Here is a 19,541-nt window from a genome sequence, read left to right on the forward strand (position 1 = left end):
CCCCGTAACCCCCGCCACGCGATGATCTGCATCCATCCTTTACCTTTTCCCCTGGGAAAAGGTTGGGAAACAACTCCAACCTCCGGAACAGGCAGACGACTGGTCTGAAAGTGATGGGGGAAACCTGTTTTAAAGAGGCCGGTTTCCAGAAAGCCTCAAGGGGCTTTATCGCGGGCCTCTACGCACTTTGCCTCCTGCCGCAGGGGTCGGCGGGGCGGGGCGGGGCCGCCGTGGCTCCGCCCCGCGCGCCGTCCCTTTCTCCCGCCCCCGGTCCGGCGGCGCCCAGACCCCAGCGGGCGGGCGAATCCCGGCCGCACGTTCCGCGGCCTCCGTTGGCCGCGCGCCCGGGGGCTGCAGTGGCGGCCGCCGCGGCACCGGGCAGAGCCCCGCGTGTGCCCGCGCCCTCACCCCGCGACCGCCGCCTGGGCCGGCGCAGGGCGAGCCCGGGGCTCTCCATGCTGCCGGCCCCGGGGCTGCGGAGCCGGCCGGGAGGCTCCTGCGATGGCAACGGAAGAGGAGGAGGCGGCGAGAGGTGAGGCTGCGGGCGCGTGGCTCCAGCTGCTGGAGCGGCGCCCAATGCGCTAGGGGCGCCCGGGCCGGGCTGGGGGGCGAGCGGCCGGCACGGCGACGCCAGGTGGGCGCACTTTGCGGGGGAGGGGGTTGTCCTCCGGCCCGGCATCACCTGCAATGGGCCCCTGGGCCAAGGTCGTCCCTTGCGGTACAGGTGCGGTGCGTCAGCCCGCGCATCCTCCCCGAGAGCGGGAGGCGGGGAGTGACGCCCGCGATCGCCGCCGGCTTTCGGACTGCCCGCAGCCCAGTTTCTTGGCCCCGGGCCGGACGTGTCGGCAAAGGTGAGCTGGCGACCATGCACCCTTTGATGGCGAGCAGCCTGCCCCCGCCCACCACTGGGCGTTCATTTAGCCGTCTGCAGGGAATGCTGTGCGGACTTCTTAGATTTCGTTTTTCCCGTGTATAAACCAGTTGCCAGCAGCCATTAAAGGAGCTCGGGCTCTGCGAGCCCATCCCCTCCGAACTGGAAATACTCACTTCTGTTCCCTTCTTCAAAAACTGCCCAGCGGCAGACGAGCGCGGGGAGGCAGGGCTCCCCGCACTTCTTACTCTGGAAAACCACAGATTGCACCGCAACAGCTCTCTGTCAGCGAGAGGCGGCTCTTGTGCCACTACAGCTTTAGGAAAGCCATCAGTGGAATTGGTTTGTTTCGTTTTATATTTCTTTGGAGTTCTTGTGATTTGAGCTGGAAGCGTTGCTACGTCTTTTTCCTCTCTCTGGTATTCACTGGCGGTCTCTTCCGTATGACTACTCATAATTATGAGCTGATCATAAAATATTTGTTACTTAAGACGAACAGGAGGCAGGAAATAAAACATAGAAATAACTAAAGGAAGACTGGCAGAGAGAAGTTCAGGGAAGCAGTTTATTAAATCTCCACTTTCCTTTTGGAATATTGTGATGAGTTTAGATTCTTCTCTGAAATACAGCATCATGAGAAGAGGTGCTTTTGAAAAATCTAACACAGTTGTGGGGATTTGGATCATGGGGAGATTTCTAAAATTCTGTCATGTGAATATTTGAAGTCTTTCTGGACAACATGAAGATGTGAGTGAGAACTGGTTTGAAAAGAGAAGGCAGGGCTTCCCTGGTGGCGCAGTGGTTGAGAGTCTGCCTGCCAATGCAGGGGACGCGGGTTCGTGCCCCAGTCCGGGAAGAGTCCCACATGCCGCAGAGCGGCTGGGCCCGTGAGCCATGGCCGCTGAGCCTGCGCGTCCGGAGCCTGTGCTCAGCAACGGGAGAGGCCACGACAGTGAGAGGCCTGCGTACCGCAAAAAAAAAAAAAAAAGAAAAGAAAAGAGAAGGCAGTATGCATCGTTTTAAGCTCAGACATCCTCTCTGCTCTGGCTGTGACTGAACTCTGCCCTTTACTCTGTCACCTGGGTTAAGTTATTGCTATTTAGCCTTAGTTTCTTCATCTGTAAAATGGGGATAATTATAGTATCTGTCTTATAGGATTGTGATGATTAAATGAGATATGAATATATTTAAATACCTATAAAGTGCTTAGCTCAGTTCTTGGGAAATAGTAAGTATGCCGTAAATATTAGCTTAATATAGTTATTAGTTTACAGCTTCAGTTTGCTTTGTGAAAGTAATGAATCTCGTTTAGTCTATTAAAAAAGTGTTGTTGCGTACAAGCTAAAATTGGCCAAATTGAAAGAATATTGGGGCTTTTCTGAAAAAGAGAGATGTGAAAATATGCCTACCAATTCAAAACAGGGCTTTCACCAGGTAAGTCTTATGACAAGTATTTGGACAAAGTTTACTGATATTTAGCTGAATACCAGATGTTAACTTGGGAGTGATCAACACTAATCTTTCTTAGGTAAGAGGAGCAAAGTTTCCATGGGGGCCGGAAGGGCCAGCATTTATTGAGGTCCTATTGTGTACCAGGCATTTCATGAGGGAGACCTTCTGTGACCTCACAGCAGCCCTGTGATGTAGGAGATATTATCTCCCTTTCATAGACGAGGTGAGAAAACTGAGGCTGTAGCCAGAAATTGACAAACCTGAAGTTAAACTCTGTGACTGCTGCCTGGGCTGCTCTCCTTTCTTTCCTGTCTGGCTGGCTGGTTGATGAGCAATGTGCTCACTTCCAGACACCCTCTTTTTCTGAAGAGGGAGAAAAAAAATATTGTTACAAGTTCTCCCATTCCTGGAGAAAAAAATCTAAAACAAAACAGAATTCTCTATGTCAGAATCCAGGGCCATGGTTTTTTTCCCTGGCACAAAATCCTTGCAGATTCCTTTTTCCTAGGCAATTTGACATTCAGGTCCTCACGGTAAAATAAAAATCTGGGAATTCCCTGGAGGTCTGGTGGTTAGGGCTCTGTCCTTCCCCTGCAGGGGCCACGGGTTCAGTCCCTGGTCAGGGAACTAAGATCCTTCGTGCTGTGCAGCAGGGCCAAAAAAAAAAAAAAAAAAAATCTAAGACTGGTGTATGCAGAAACCTCCCCATGGTTTGGCTCCACTGCTGAAAAAACTGGAGGCCTGGTTTTGAAGATGGCCACCAAAAATCAGCTGGTGCGTAATTGCCTGCTCACTTGTTTTTGACAGGCTTATGGTAAACACCAAGATTAAGCAAGCTGTCAAGTAAGTGCCTGGGCGTCCTCCTGGTAACTGATTCCAGAATCCTTGGAGTTAGGAAGCGGGCAGTCTTGGGGAAACAGCACATTTCCCACGACTGACTGCCAGCCTTGCTCTTTGGTCTAGGCATCTGAGGGGCAGCTTTCTCACCTTCCCTTCCCTCCACCCCCATCTTTTACCGTCCCATGTTCTCACCTGTGACGTTATCAGACCCACCTCTTTTGAGGTGTAGTCATAGTGGCTTAAGTTCATTTTTGTGCACTTCTGCAGTTCTGGTGGCTTAAGTTCATTTTTGTCATTCTTGACATCAAAAGTCATGTCCTAATCAACTTTGCATAAACTACTTTTCCTGGCCTAGATCCTTAGGCAGAGTTTCAGCCTGACATGCATTACTCAAGATAAACCAGGATGGACTAAAATTACTTTTCACATGTTTTAGGGTAAGGAAAGAGAGAGGAAAAGAGAGAAGGAGGAGGAAGAATGAGGAGAGGAGGGGTGGAGGAAAGAGAGAGGAGGAGAGAGAGTTAGGGAACTAGCTGGGGAGAAAGGGTGTAAAGGGGAGGACAGAGTGGGAAGAGATGAGGGAGAAGGAGGTGGAGGAGGGGATGGGGAAGTAAAGAAAAGGAGCATTGGGGGAAAGGGGGGAGGGCTGAGGAGGGATGGAGGTGAGGAGAGATGGGGGGAGAGAAGGAAGGGAGGGTAGGGACTGCCACCCATCCAAGTTTGACTCCAGGAAAAAAAAAGAAATTTAATGTTTAAAATAGATGGGAAAGCCAAAATGTTCGTAAATACAGTGATTTCAGCGTCCTTTTTTCCTTGTGGAAAGACTTCCTGGTTCTAAAAAGAAAAAGCATGATCTTTTCCTGTGCAGTGAACATTGATTAGAGCATCCTTTCGAAACCTCTCCCTTTACATAATGTTCAGGACATCATAAACAAGGTAATGACATTTCATTCTGTAGCCCTGATTTCAGTCGCCCCATTGAGCTGAAGACCTCCAGTTTTCCACCACGACAGCTGAGTGACGCAGGTGCCTGGGATCTGGGTCAGCATCAGCACCACCAGGGGCTCAGTGAGCCAGGTGCCCCGCAGGAGACGAGTGGACCTGAGCCATCTGCCTTTGCTTTGAGACAGTGGTTTCTTGCTCTAGTTTTTGCAAGTCTGCTGTATGGAGTGGCTCCCCCCAAATCTCAGCCCTTCTGTACCCCCTGCTTCGCCCAATGCCTCTCTCCTTCCGGGTGGCAGGAGGCTCTGAGAACTTAGAAGAACCTACAATTGAAGCTCTTAGTGGAGCTGCGACCCCAGGTGAAAGATATTCTTTGCAGTAGTGCATAGTGTTCCTGGATAGTTACGGCTAATTTCTGAAGCGCTTGGCTGTGAACGCTCCTCACCCTGCTTTCTTCTCTTACTCAGGTGAAGACACTACGTGTCTCTGACACGTAGTGTTATATCACTTTAGGCTGTAATATCTCGTTTACCCAGCCTCCAATTTTTAACCTTAAAATATTTGTAAACTAATTAAAATATTTAAATCAGTCCAGTTTTATATAATGTTAAAATTCTCATTTGAAAATACTTAAATGTTGGTTGGCATGATAAGAAATTTGTCATTTATCTAAGTGAATGACCAGTATTTCGTTTCTCTAGTCTTTAATCTTATGATCTAAATCTCTAGATAGTATCTTTACAGAGAGAGAAAAACAAAGACAGAAGGAAAAGGACATAGAGAGAGACTCATTCTTCCTCTCAACATGGTTTGCATGATAGGATACTTACAACTGAGGGCCAAGATGATTGCTGTAAAACAGCAATTTCCAATACATTCCAAATATTTCACTTACAATATTTTTAAAATATTTTTACTTAGGTAAGAAGTATGCTTTACTGTATATTCTGAGCCTATTACAGGGAAAGTAGAGAAGCATCCATCGACTTTCTCTTCCAGAACATCTCCACTGTGTCTCCCTTACACGTACTAGACTCAGTTATGTGCCTTTCCCCATACGGTTCAAACGTTCCCACGTCCAGGCCTCTGCTTCGGCTGTTCGCTGCTCCTGGACTGTCTTGCCCTCCCTCCAGATGGGCCTGTAGGAGTCTTGAAGGCCGAGCTCAGGAATCACTATGTTTCTTCTGCCTGTGGAGCAGGGGATCTGGTGTAGGAAAATCAGCACAAGCTTTGGAGCCAGGCCATTGGGAATGTGAGTGCGAGTTTATATACTAGCTATGTGACCTCGGCAAAATTATTTAACTTCTCTGAGCCCCAATTTCCTCATCTATAAAATGGGGGTTAAAAAATTACCTAACTCGGAGAGTTACGGTGAATTAAATGAGATGATTCCAAACTATTGAGTGAAATCTGAAGTTCAACAAATGATTTTTCTCCTTCTCTTCATGAAGCCTTCCCAGAACTTCCCCCATCCCTAGATGGAAAGAAATGAGTCTCCCCTTCTATTTCCGCACTGTAGATTTTGGTGTGCCTATGAGAACAGTTGTGCCTGCTTTACGCATCTTAGCTCCATCCTTGGGTGGCACATTCCTAGGAGAGCAGGGTTGGTTCTTGATCATCATTACAATCTTCAACTCCTTGTACCTATTAAGTATCTAATCAAGTTTTATCGATTTTAAGTGAATATTGGTTTGAGGTACAGGCAGGGCTGGTTCATTCATAAAGTATCCATTCAGTACATACTTACCACTGTTCTAGGCAAACAGAGATAAAGAAATGGATAAGGCACGCAAAAGGGTTAAAGAGCTTATAAGATGTATTAGGCGAGGTGAAAAGCCTGATGTGTCGTATAAGATAGACCCCAGCAAAATCTATAGTTTAACTGCTAGGAGTAAGCCTCCTCACCCAGAGTTGGGAAAAATTATGTCTAGCTTGTGGGGGAGGGACTCAGAGGAGGCTCTGAGAGAAGAGGTCAAGTTTAGTATTGATAACTGTTGTGGAGGCAGCCCAGAAGAGGCTCATCCAGGACAGAGACTAGGCGTGGATATGGAAAATTGTCAGTGGTGTGCTTGGGAAAACTGATGCTAAGATCCTTTGGGTCTTCCACTTCCTTGGCCAGGAAAAGTGGAAAAGGAAGAACTGACCTGTCGTTGTCTTGTCAGTGCCACCGAGGGCTTCCCCTCCCACGCTTATGATGCGGCAGGACAGTTAACACAGAAAGCCTGAGTTACAGGCTGGTGACTTGCCTTCTCTCCCAAAGGAAAGATCCATGCATCTTCTTTTTGGTCCCTGGCCAGCAAGAGATCTTTTGTATCACCCTGAAAGTCTACCTGTGGCATATTTCTGATCAGAAAGAAAAAAAATCAGGGGTCCTGATTCTTGGCAGATGATTAGTTGTACGGTCTTAGCCTTCACTGCAAGTGCACCTGGGACACTACTTTCTCTCACTCTTTTCCCTGAAAAAAAAAGTAGCTGCTTGTATCTTTAAATCCATGTCACATTCTTTCTTCTGAAAAGCACCACTAGTGCTAGTTCATTTATTCCCACTGCAGCCAGTTGAGAAGCAGGTTTCTGGACTTCCATCATCTGTTCAATGTAATGACCTATATTGTTCCACTGTCCCCGTCACTGATGTGCCCCTTCTATGGACATGTGCTCCTGGCCTGCTCTCAGACCCTTGCCATGCAGCTGCGCGGGACAGGGCTGCACCAGGCTCTCAACCTTGACTTCCAAAACGAGCAGTGAAGGTTTATAAACCAAAAGGAATCCATTGCCATGCAAGTCAGAACATGGTCCTAATGTGAAAAGAGCACTCCTGGAAACACCTGTGTGTCATAACATCAGAAGACGTTCTTATTTTGATTCGGACACCGTGCAGAGGATCTCTGGCTTAGAAGTTACTTGAAAGCAGAAGCTCTTATATATATTTCAAAATACCTCTGTATCTTTTTTTCTTAGGAGAGGAGAATATAGGGAGAAGAGATTGTTGTTGAGCCTGACGGTACCAAAGCCATATGTATTTTATAGAAATACAGATTGTAAAAGAGAGATCAGCATACCATGAGCAGAACTGAAATTGAATGCTTTTCACAGCAGAGATCAATATATGTTTAAAGGCATAGAAGATAGTGAAGATTAGTAACTGTTTTGTCAAAATCTAGAGGATAATTTTTACTGAAAAAATTGAAGGCAATCTCCGGCTCTACATTTGTCTTTCTTCCCAGCTCCCTGGTTGGAGTATTGGATTTCCTCTCTCTGAGTTACGTGGTACCCAAAGGTAGGCAGTGCTTACACCACCAGGGAGACAAACCATATTGCTTTGTAGGGAGGCCATCTCTTCTGGAATGAGTCATCCGGGCAACAACACTGACCCAGAAAAGAGAGACCAGACTCAATTTTCCAGGCATCCTGGGGCTAGTGGTTTCTTTAGGACAATTCTCTTTTCTTTACTTTTCAACTTGAGTTCAACTAGAGCTTTTGGCTTGTCAGTTCCTTTCAGCAGCAGTAAGCATTGCCACCTCTGGGACATGTGGTCGCAAACCAAGCAGCCTGATCTTAGAAGGACGTTCGAATTCACACCTCAAATTTTAGAAGACATCTAGGCCGAATTCTTTATCAAGAGGTTTTAAAATAATTTTTTGTTAGCTATTTGTTTAGGAAGAGCCCGAAGGCAGCTTTAGATTCTGATCATCATTGTAACTATGGTATGTTATCCGTAGATAATATTAAAGTCATAAATGTCATGTTGGGTTTTTTTTTTTTTTTTTTTTTGCGGTATGCGGGCCTCTCACTGTTGTGGCCTCTCCCGTTGCGGAGCACAGGCTCCGGACGCACAGGCTCAGCGGCCATGGCTCACGGGCTTAGTTGCTCTGCGGCATGTGGGATCTTCCCGGACCAGGGCACGAACCCGTGTCTCCTGCATCGGCAGGCGGATTCTCAACCACTGCGCCACCAGGGAAGCCCCTCATGTTGGGTTTTATTACTTTTAAAACTCATATTGTGTTTCAGTTTTAGGACTTCAGCGTTTTCCTGTTTCAGTGGCAGTGCTCCTCCCCCCCACCCCCTTTTAAAGGGTCTTCTTCTTTCTAGAATAATCACCATTGGGTGAAAAGATACACAAATATTTTTGTGAACACTGACAAATTTTTTTTTCCCAAAGTTAACTGAAGGTGTCTTACTTTGTTGATACTTTAGATGTGAGGAACCATGATATCTTTTGTAGGTTCTGTATCGAATTTTGCATATCAAATCATACCTGACTAATATTAATCATGATAATAGCCTACATCGTGTTTTCTATGTACTCATAACCTGCAAGCGTTGTATTTTCCTGTGTAACAATGATGTGAGGTAGCCCATCAAAATCTAAATATGTTTCTGTGACTTTTGGAGAAACCTGCTGATATTGAAAATGCTGAACCCTGCATTCTTATGCGTGAGGATCAATCAGGCCTGGACCAGGTTAGGGGAATTTTCTGTTTCGGTGTGGAACAAATTCTGAATGAACTGCTTTTTCTTGCTTTTGCCATTCCTGGATTAGGTTATAATGCCTCTGAAAGATTGGCCTTTTCTGCAACAGTCATCGTCAGGGAAGCATTCTTAGGTGCTTATATCACTCTGACTATATTCTGCATCATAACTGCCTAGTTTTCTATGACTCCGATTTCCTTATAGTCATCATGGGTGTTTCTCTTCCCCCTTTGCCCCATTTCAAAAACTTAGCATGGATCATTCTCACTTTTTGGCTCTTCTAAAGAGTGAATAATTCTTAACCTTTATTGAGGATTTACTATGTGCTAGTTGTCTAAATGCTTGACATTCGTATGATTCACGAATCTTCAGCAAATCTGTAAAGTTGGTACTGTTATTGTTCCACGTTTCTGATGAAGAAATTGAGACACAGAGATTTTAAGTACGTTGCCCAAGGTAAAGTTTGCATAGTAAGTAGCAGAACTAGGATTTGAACCCAGGCAGACTGGCCTCCAGAGCTTTTATCCTTTTCTTCAAAGCCTGCTAGGCCTCTGGATGAGGTGCCATTTCTGTGATGTTCTGATGTCTAAAACTGAACTTCTGTTGGGAGGGAGTGTGGAATACTGGCCGACTTTTTCGGCTTTGGAAGAGTGTGAGCTCTTTCACCTGCTAATTGGGTGATCTTTGGCCTGTGTACCAGTCAGGGTTCAACCAGAGGAGCTGAACCAGTAGGAGATACGTGCATTAAGAGATTTATTACAAGGACTTGGCTTATGCAAATGTGGGAGCAGGCCAGGCAAGCCTGGAATTCGTAGGGTGGGGCCATCAGAAAAGGCAGGCTGGAGCTGTCAGGCACAGAGCGAAGCAGCTGTCCATAGGCAGAGTTTCTTCTTCAGGGAAGCCTCAGCTCTGTTTTTAAGGCCTTTCAACTGATTAAATCAGGCCCACCCATGTCATCTAGGATAACCCTAGATAACCCTAGCCCTACTCTAACCCTGACCCTAATCTAGGACAGTCACCCCTATTAATGTCAACTGATTATGGAGTTTAATCACATCTACAAAATACCTTCAGCAGCAACACTTAGATTCGTATCTGACTGAGTGAATGGAGGACTGTAGCCAGCCAAGCTGACGCGGCAAAAAGACTGTCTCAGCAAGTTACTTCATTCCTTTGAGCCTCTTTCCTCCTATGCTAAACCATCGCCGTAGGGCTGTTGTGAGGATTGTACGAAATAAGGTGCCTGGCATGTAAAGATTCAGTGCAAGATTATCTCCTTGGTGGTGGTGGTGGAAGTGCAGCTGCTGACAGCAGCCGCAGCTGTGACCTCGCCCAACACAGTGACTTAATCGCCTTTTTCTGTCACTCTCCTGACCAGTCTGGTTTACTGCAGTGAGTGCTGCCTGACTGAAGTTCCTGCCGAAAATCTCTTCTCATCCGTTTTTTTCTCAAGACTATATTGGAGAATTAAAGTAGCTCACTACTCTCCATCTTTGAAAAAAAATGTCTTACTGCAATCCAGACCCACTGTTTATAGCTTTCCTCAGGATATTACTGCAGTAGTGTAACTCCCTCCCCCGAAGGCGCTACCCACCACTTGCTTGCTAAAAGCCCGTGGGAGGGAGGACTGCCTCCCCCAGTGGCATTGAGTGCTTTTGTTTTTGTTTTTGAATTTCTGTAGTGATTGAGAGTGGGACATGCATGAGAACTGTCTCTCCAGAAGAGGCTACTTACTGTATTTAAGTTCTGTTTCTTTTATTGAAAGTGTAGCGTAACACACAGCTGGGCATCTTGTTTCACACTCTGCACCTCAGTTTCCTCAACTGTAAGGTGAGTGAATTGGACAGGATAATGTCTTTTGTTCCCTTTCCCTCCTCTTAACCTTTTATTGCAAATTAAGAAAATCAGGTGTATATTTTTAGGGTTTTATATTTTATAGTAATTTTTATCTTTTTGAGCAAAAGTTGTTTGTTTTTTTCCAGATCAAAACAGATACTTAAAAGGCAGTACTTTTGAATATAGGTCAATCAGACAGTAGTTGAATCAAATAGTAAATAATTGAATCAAATAGTAAATAAAGAATTAGCCAAGAGAATCTTCCACTTCCCCACTCTATCAGATGAGAAACAACTCGTTAACAAATGAACGAACTTAGGAACTGTTAAAAGTCTATAGGAATAACATCTTTGGCATTGAATGTCATACAGCAAGCAAGTGGGCTGTGAACCTTAACATTTAAGATCACGTTCCAGATTTAATTCATTGAAATGGGTAAATGATGCCTCTTCCCAATAATTTGTCCTTTCTTTCCATTTCACCGCACCACCAGCAGTACTCAAGCCTTTGGTTAATACCTGGTAGGATCCCAGGTATTACAGGAGGATCGATCAGATTTCCAGTTCCATGAAGGAGCGGTCTCTGGTCACCATCATATTCTCAGCCCCTACAGCACGGTGTCTGCTTCGTAGGAGCTTGATGAGTATGTACTGATGGCACGATATGCAGGATGTCCAAGGGCCACAGCTGACAGGTTCCACTCCCCAGGTGACTAGGCCGATAGGTGACTTGGCTAGCTCTTTTCCTCCCATGCCCTTTCTACCTGTTGTGTCGTACCTGTTGTGCTGCAAACTGGGGAACTGTTTCTTTAGCTCATTCTAAGGCTTAGAAGCCATAAATTTCAGATCCTCCTCTTCCCATTCACACCCATGCAATTGGTTTGTGTTCCACCCTGAACACTGCGCCCTCATGACCAGACACGGAGAGCCTTAGCATATGCCATGCAGGAGATCCAGGGCACCTTGCTTATTTTAAAGCCATTTTTAGTACCTAGTCAGATGGGAACGATGTAAGCAAATCCACGTGTTACGTCACACGTGCTCTGGAATATAAGTGCCTTTGCACAGAGCAAGCCTGGGGGATCCCTGGCCCCTCCTTACTGGTAGCAGGGATGTGTCGTATAGGAAACCAGGTTCCCCTCTGGCCCATTTTAAGCCAGGAGGTCCAACACAGTCCATGCAGCGAACACAGCTTAATCCCCGAGGCTCTCTGACACCCTTGCATTGTTCACTGCTGTACTCCCAGACTGCTTTCCCCACCCCAGAGTGGATCCTTTCTCCTGTCTGCTGAGTGATTGTCTGAATCCACTCTGAGCATTCATATCTCTTCCCTAGGGTCAACCTTTTGCCTACCTCTGTGACTCTGGCTTGAGCTCTCACTTTGTGCTGTATTTGGTCACAGTGAATAATTCCCTGCGCTTCCCTCTTTGGCTTTGTGTTGTTGTTGTTCAACACGCCAGCCAGACATTTGATTTGAAAATGTAAATGTCATGCTGGTCACTTTTGCAGATGGCATATTTTAAGGAGGCTTAGTCAATCTGGTAGACAGATTCTGAATCCAAAAAGATGTTGATAGGGTGATACCAAAGAAGATTAAACTTAACAACAAAAAAAGGGCCAGCACCTCAGTGTAAAACAAAATGCAGATGTATGAAATGGTAAAGATGTGACTTAACGGCAGCCCGTAGAAAATACAGATTTGGGTTTACTCCAGAAAATCCCTACCTGGGAATCGGGAGACTTACGTAGCAGTCTCTCCTCCATCAATGTCTGGCCGTATGATAAAGGGCAAGGAACTTAATCAACTATGGAACTCTGTTTCTTTCTTGGAAGAAGAAGGAGCTATACTGGACCATCTCTAATGTCAGTTACAGTTCTAAAATTACATGAATGAATCAACCGTTTAAATTTTATTTATTTATTTATTTATTTTTGGCTGTGTGTTGGGTCTTCATTGCTGTGCGAGGGCTTTCTCTAGTTGCGGCGAGCGGGGGCCACTCTTCATCGCGGTGCGTGGGCCTCTCACTGTCGCGGCCCCTCTTGTTGCGGAGCACGGGCTCCAGACGCACAGGCTCAGTAGTTGTGGCTCACGGGCCCCGTTGCTCCGCGGCATGTGGGATCTTCCCAGAACGGGGCTCGAACCCATGTCCCCTGCATTGGCAGGCGGATTCTCAACCACTGCACCACCAGGGAAGCCCGAATCAATCAGTCAATCAATCAAGCAGGCCCAATGTATAAAATAAAAGCTAATGCAGTCTTATACATAATGAAAGTATAACAGAACGTTATCATTCAAAGTTCTACCCTCCTCTCTGTGGAGGTGACAATTCTTGGATGTTGAGGTCCAATCACACCACACATCAAAGTATTTTTAGCCAAAGTATGTTCAGAAGAGAGCAACCAGGCTAGTGACAAGGCAACCTATGGGTAATGTTTGAAAGAATCATATGGTTTGGCTTAGGGGAGAGAAGAATTTAGGACGAAAGCGTGGGATATTATGGTTGTCCACCAAAGTCTGAGGGGTTCTATACTATATACAAACTATCTGAGATGCCACCTCCTTCCTGAAGCCTTCATGGAGTGCTGTGACCCAGAGTTCTCCGAAGATACCTTCCATTCCACCTTGTAGTTGGGTTATTTCTATACTTATCCGACTGAACTCTTTGAGGGTGAATGCCATGTCGTACTTATCCCTGCATCCTCTCTAGCTTCTAATGCAGTGCCTTGCACGATAGTAAGTATGCAAGTACTTGCAACGGAATTGAAACTTATTAGACTTATCAGACATAGGGATGTTGGATAGAAATTACGGAGAGACTTTTTGGCTTTCCAATAAGTAAACTTTTCAAATAATAAAAACGTCTTAAAATAACATGGGTTGGGCTTTGGAACTCTCAGACACTTCTGGTGGAAATGTGAAATGGCAAAACCGCTTAGGGACACAGTTTGGCAGTTTCCCCAAAATATAAGCATGTACCTACCTTGCAACCCATGTTCTATGTCTAAGTATTTACCCAAGATAAATGAAAACATTTGTCTAAGCAGAGACTGGTACATGACTATTTGAAGCAGCCTTATTTACAATAGTCAAAAATTGGAAATAAGCCAAATGGTCGTCAGCAAATGAATTCCGTGGATACACAAAATATGATACCCACCCGAGGGGAAACAAATTGGCAATAAAACCGCACAACAACGCGGATGAATCTCAAAATCATTATGAGGGAAAGAGGCAACACTCAAAAGGGTATGTCATATGATTCTATTTATATAAAATCTAGAAAATGCAAACAAATGGTTAAAAAACTAAAAGCAAGTCACTGCCTGGGATTGGGGTGGAGGGAAGGGCTTGAGGAAACCTTTTCCTGTTTTTTTCATGTCTTAATTTTATGGTGGTTTTTGTTTTGTTTTTGTTTTGTTTTGTTTTGTTTTGCGGTACGCGGGCCTCTCACTACTGTGGCCTCTCCCGTTGTGGAGCGCAGGCTCCGGACATGCAGGCTCAGCGGCCATGGCTCATGGGCCCAGCCGCTCCGCGGCACGTGGGATCTTCCCAGACCGGGGCACGAACCCGCGTCCCCTGCATCGGCAGGCGGACTCTCAACCACTGTGTCACCAGGGAGGTCCAAAGTATCAGTGAATCTAAACCTCATCCCTATTTTGAATTTTCTAGGGAAGCTGCATTTCTGGATGGTGCATGATGATTAGGTATCTGGTTTCTGGTCTGATAGGTGTTCTGTCAATTTAGTGTGCATTTAGTTTCATGTGTGAGAAGGTAAAATTTCTTTTGAAAAAGTCCAATTTTACTGATCAGAGTCATATCAGCAGATGCATTTTCTAACACCTGACTTTGATATGTTTTCTGGATTCATTACCTAAACGTCATTTTTAATGATAGCATAGGATTATACTAAATGCATTTATTTCACCTCCTGTTCATGGTGTTCTCTTAGTCTGAAATACCCATCCAAAAAATGCTTTCAAATGTTACTCCTTTTCCAAAACAGAATTAAGTGCCTTTCCCTCTGTGTTCTGGCAGCATAAACTCATAAACCTATGCCCCCATCTAGGTCTAATGGCATTCAGTATTTGATTTCTCTGTCTGTGCACCTGCGTATGCACAAACATATACAGGATCATAAGCTTCTTAAGGGCAGGTACTAAATCTTAACCCTTTTAGACATATTGTCCCTCTGGGTTAAACTCTTAATAAATATTGTGGAATAATACTGTGTTTTTAATCTCTGCTGAGCAAAAGCTTTTTCATAATTTGTATATATACAGCGAGTTGGTATTTTTCTTGAATAGTGCCAACTAGTACTGCATTTTTATTATTGACTAAACATCTTACAGTAATGTGTCAGTGGTAAGAAACAGTATTTGGTTTCCATTGTAATGCATTAGCACAAACCTGTGAAACAACTACTGCTTGTTATTCCAGAAAGCTACTTCCGATTGCCAAATCTCATGCCACACAGTGCCTTTTTTTTTCTTTCCAGTGGATAATCAGGTATATTTTTCCTTTTGTGGAAGAAAAATGGTAAAAATGAAGTAATGGTAGGGAGTAGGCCTCCTTGTTTGCGAAGTAGGTACAGTGGGGATTTGCATATTCCTTATTCTGGGAACTTAATCATCCCAGCAGCCCCAATACATGAATCTGGAAATCCTGATTTTACACCTCTTTCAGATTCTGTTTTGAATGTCTGGGGGTAATGAAATGAAATGTGATTCATTCCTTCAGCAAACACCATATGTCAGGCCCTGTGCTAAGATTTGGAGCTAAAACATGACATGGTTCTGAAAGCTTTCCAGTGATGGAGCTTACAGCCTAAATAGAGGATCTCATAAATCTTTCCCCTGCCTCTTCTGTGGGTTCCATGAGCTGAACACCATTTGGCATCCTGAAGAATAGGATCTTAATGAGGCAACAAAAAGCACTAGAAGCAATTAAATTTAAAGTGAAAGCATTTAGTACTGAGAAGGACACAGAAACCAATTCTGTGGTATTCTTGAAAAAAGTGCATAACCTGAATTTAGTCATGAGGGAATAACAGAAAAAGTTAAACTGGAAGACAGTCTATACAGTACCTGTCCAGTACCTTTCAAAAATCTCAAGAAAGATGAAAGAAAACCGGATGTTTAAAGAAAACTGAGGACAAATAATAGACACTTAAATGTATCATGTGATCCTGGATTGGATTCTGGACATTAGGAGGAAAATTGGCAAAATTTGATTAAGGTGTTTAAATTACATAATAATACTACATCAGTGTTAATATCCTGGTCTTGATAATTAGACTGGAGTTAAGTAAGACATTACCATTTGGGGAATCTGATTGAAGGGTATATGGGAATTCTTTGTATTATTTTTACAAGTCTGAAATTATTTCAAAATTAAAAGTTTAACTTTTTTTTAATTAAAAAAAGATTCGAAGACATTTAACTCAGTTCCTTTTCTTGACTGACACCTTAAGCATCTGCAGTGGTTCATCAACAATGGACTCTTTTTGAATGAAAAGAAATGACAGTTTAAGAGGCCTCTGGGACAACATCAAGCACACTAATATTCACATTATAGGGGTCCCAGAAGGAGAAGAGAGAGAAAGTGGCCGAGAACATATTTGAAGAAATACTAGCTGAAAACTTCCCTAACCTGGGAAAGGGAACAGTCACCCAAGTCCAGGAAGTACAGAGAGTCCCATACAGGCTTAACCCAAAGGGGAACAAACCAAGACATATTGTAATTAAAATGAGAAAAATTAAAGATAAAGAGAGAATATTACAAACAGCAAGGGAAGAGCAACAGCATACAAGGGAACTCCCATAAGGCTTTCAGCTGACTTTTCAATAGAAACTCTGCAGACCATAAAGGAGTGGCATGATATATCTACAGTGATGAAAGGGAAAAACCTAAAACCAAGAATATTCTACCCAGCAAGTCTCTCATTCAGATTGGATGGAGAGATCAAAAGCTTTACAGACAAAAGCTAAGAGAGTTCAGCATCATCAAGCCAGCTTTACAAAAAATGTTGAAGGAACTTCTCTAAGTGAAAAAGAAAAGGCTGCAACTAGAAACATGAAAATTACGAAATGAAAAAGCTCACCAGTAACAGCAAACACACAGTAAAGGTAAGAAATCATCCACACACAAAGCTAGTAGGAAGGTTAAAAGACAAAAGTAGTAAAATCATCTATATCCACAATAAGCAGTTAAGGGATACACAAAACAATTAGATGTAAAATGTGATATCAAAAACATTAATTATGAGGGGAGGAGAGTACAAATGCAGGGTTGTTAAATGCATTTTAATTAAGAGACCAGCAATTTAAAACAACCATGGATGGATAGATCAATAGCTGTATAAAAACCTCATGGTAACCACAAATCAAAAATCTATAATAGATATACACACAAAAAAAGAAAAATGAATCCAGACATAACACTAAAGATAGTCATCATCACAAGAGAAGAGAACAAAAGAAGGGAAAAAAAGACCTACAAAACAACCCCAAAACAATTAACCAAATAGCAGTAAGAACATACATATCAATAATTACCTTAAATGTAAATGGATTATATGCTCCAATCAAAAGACATAGAGTGGCTAAACGAATACCAAAAAAGACCTGTATATATGCCGCCTACAAGAGACTCAATTTGATTCTAAAGACACACACAGACTGAAGGTGAGGGAATGGAGAAAGGATTCTGTGCAAATGGAAATCAAAAGAAAGGTGGAGTAGCAATACTTATATCAGACAAAATAGACTTTAAAACAAAGACTGTTAAAAGAGACAAAGAAGGGCACTACATAATTATCAAGTGATCAATCATGAAGATATAACAATTATAAATATATATGTGCCTAACATAGGAGGACCTAAATATATAAGGCAAATATTAATGGACCTAAAAGGAGAAATTGGTAGTAACACAATAATAGTAGGGGGCTTTAACACCCCACTTACATCAATGGACAGATCATCCAGATGGAAAATCAATAAGGAAACCCTGGCCTTAAATGACACATCAGACCAGATGGACTTAATTGTTATATACAGGGAGAGCATTGCATATGAAAGCAGCAGAATACATTCTTTTCAAGTGCACATGGAACATTCTCCAGGATAGATCACATGCTAGGCCACAAAACAAGCCTCAGTAAATTTAAGAAAATTGAAATCACATCAAGCATCTTTTCTGACCACAATGCTATGAGACTAGAAATCAACTACAAGAAAAAAAATTACAAAAACACCAACATTTGGAGGCCAAACAATATGCTACTAAACAACCAAGGGATCACTGAAGAAATCAAAGAGGAGACAAATGAAAACAAACACATGACAATCTAAAACCTAGGGGATGCAGCAAAAGTAGTTCTAAGAGGGAAGTTTATGGTGATACAGGCCTACCTCAGGAAAGGAGAAAAATCTTAAATTAAAAAACCTAACCTTACACCTAAAGCAACTAGAGAAAGAAGAACAAAAAAAACCCCAAAATTAATAGAAGGAAAGAAATCATAAAGATCAGAGCAGAAATAAATGAAATAGGGACAAATACAGAAAAGATCAATGGAACTAAAAGCTGTTTCTTTGAAAAGATAACAAAATTGATAAACCTTTAACCAGATTCATCTAGAAAAAAAGGGGGAGGGCCCAAATCAACAAAATCAGAAATGAAAAAGGAGAAGTTACAAATGACACCACAGAAATACCAAGGATCATAAGAGGCTGCTAAGAACAACTATATGTCAATGAAATGGACAACCTAGAAGAAATGGACAATTTCTTAGAAAGGTACAAATCTCCCAAGACTGAACCAAAAGGAAATAGAAAATATGAACAGACCAATTACCAGTACTGAAATTGAATCAGTAATTTTAAAACTCCCAACAAACAAAAGTCCAGGACCAGGTGGCTTCACAGGTGGATTCTACCAAACATTCAGAGAAGAGTTAACATCTATCCTTCTCAAACTATTCCAAAAAGTTGTAGAGGAAGGAACACTCTTGAACTTATTCTGTGAGACCAGCATCACCCTGATACCAAAAGCAGACAAAGATATCACAAAAAAAGAAAATTGCAGGCCCATATCAACTGATGAACATAGATACAAAAATCCTCAACAAAATACTAGCAAACCGAATCCAACAGTAGATTAAAAGAATCATACACAATGATCAAGTGGAATTTTTCCCAGGGATGCAAGAATTTTTAAATATTCACAAATCAATCAATGTGATATACCACATTAACAAATTGAAGAATTAAAAACCATATGAACAGCTCAATAGATGATATAGAAAAAGCTTTTGACAAAATTCAACATCCATTTATGATAAGAAAAAAACCTCTCAGGAAAGTGGGCATAGAGGAAACATACCTCAACATACTAAAGGCCGTATATGACAAACCCATAGCTAACATCATCCTCAGTGGTGAAAAGCTGAAAGCAGTTCCTCTAAGATCAGGAACAAGACAAGGATGCCCGCTCTCACCACTTTTATTCAATATAGTACTGGAAGTCTTAGCTACAAAATCAGACAAGAAAAAGAAATAAAAGTCATCCAGATTGGAAAAGAAGAAGTAAAACTGTCACTCTTTGCAGATGACATTCTCCTACACATAGAAAATCCTAAAGATGCCATCAGAAAACTACTAGAGCTCATCAATGAATCTGGTAAAGTTGAAGGATACAAAATTAATGTACAGAAATGTTGCATTTCTATACACTAACAATAAACTAATGGAGAAATTAAGGAAACAATCCCGTTTATCATTGCATCAAAAAGAATAAAATACCTAGGAATAAACCTCCCTAAGGTAAAAGATCTGTACTCAGGAAACTATAAGACACTGGTGAAAGAAACTGAAGATGACACAAACAGAAAGCTATACCATGTTCTTGGATTGGAATAATTAATATTATTAAAATGACCATACTACCCAAGGCAGGCTGCAGATTCAGTGTAATCCCTATCAAAATATCAATGGCATTTTCCACAGAACTGGAACAAATAATTTTAAAGTTTGTATGGAGACACAAAAGACTTCGAATAGCCAAAACAGTCTTTAGAAAAGAGAACAGAGGTGGAGAAATCACACTCCCTGTCTTCAGACAATACTACAAA

At 42.9% G+C, this 19,541-nt stretch overlaps 1 protein-coding gene across 3 annotated transcripts in view; it reads left to right on the forward strand.

Annotated features, from left to right (window-relative positions):
* The first annotated feature begins 352 nt into the window (after positions 1-352).
* The window catches only part of BMAL2 (basic helix-loop-helix ARNT like 2), an 86,687-nt gene continuing 67,498 nt past the window's right edge, over positions 353-19,541 (forward strand). For 2 of the 3 annotated variants that reach the window (XM_059081545.2, XM_067008938.1), the window contains exon 1: positions 409-532. In XM_059081545.2, the coding sequence (XP_058937528.1) occupies positions 502-532 (31 nt within the window). In that variant the 5' untranslated portion in view covers positions 409-501. Of the gene's footprint in view, positions 533-19,541 lie in introns of all 3 variants that reach the window. The other variant, XM_059081554.2, reaches the window with a different exon arrangement.

This window comes from Kogia breviceps, chromosome 12, assembly GCF_026419965.1.
Source record: "Kogia breviceps isolate mKogBre1 chromosome 12, mKogBre1 haplotype 1, whole genome shotgun sequence".
In the NCBI taxonomy this organism is placed as follows: domain Eukaryota; kingdom Metazoa; phylum Chordata; class Mammalia; order Artiodactyla; family Physeteridae; genus Kogia; species Kogia breviceps.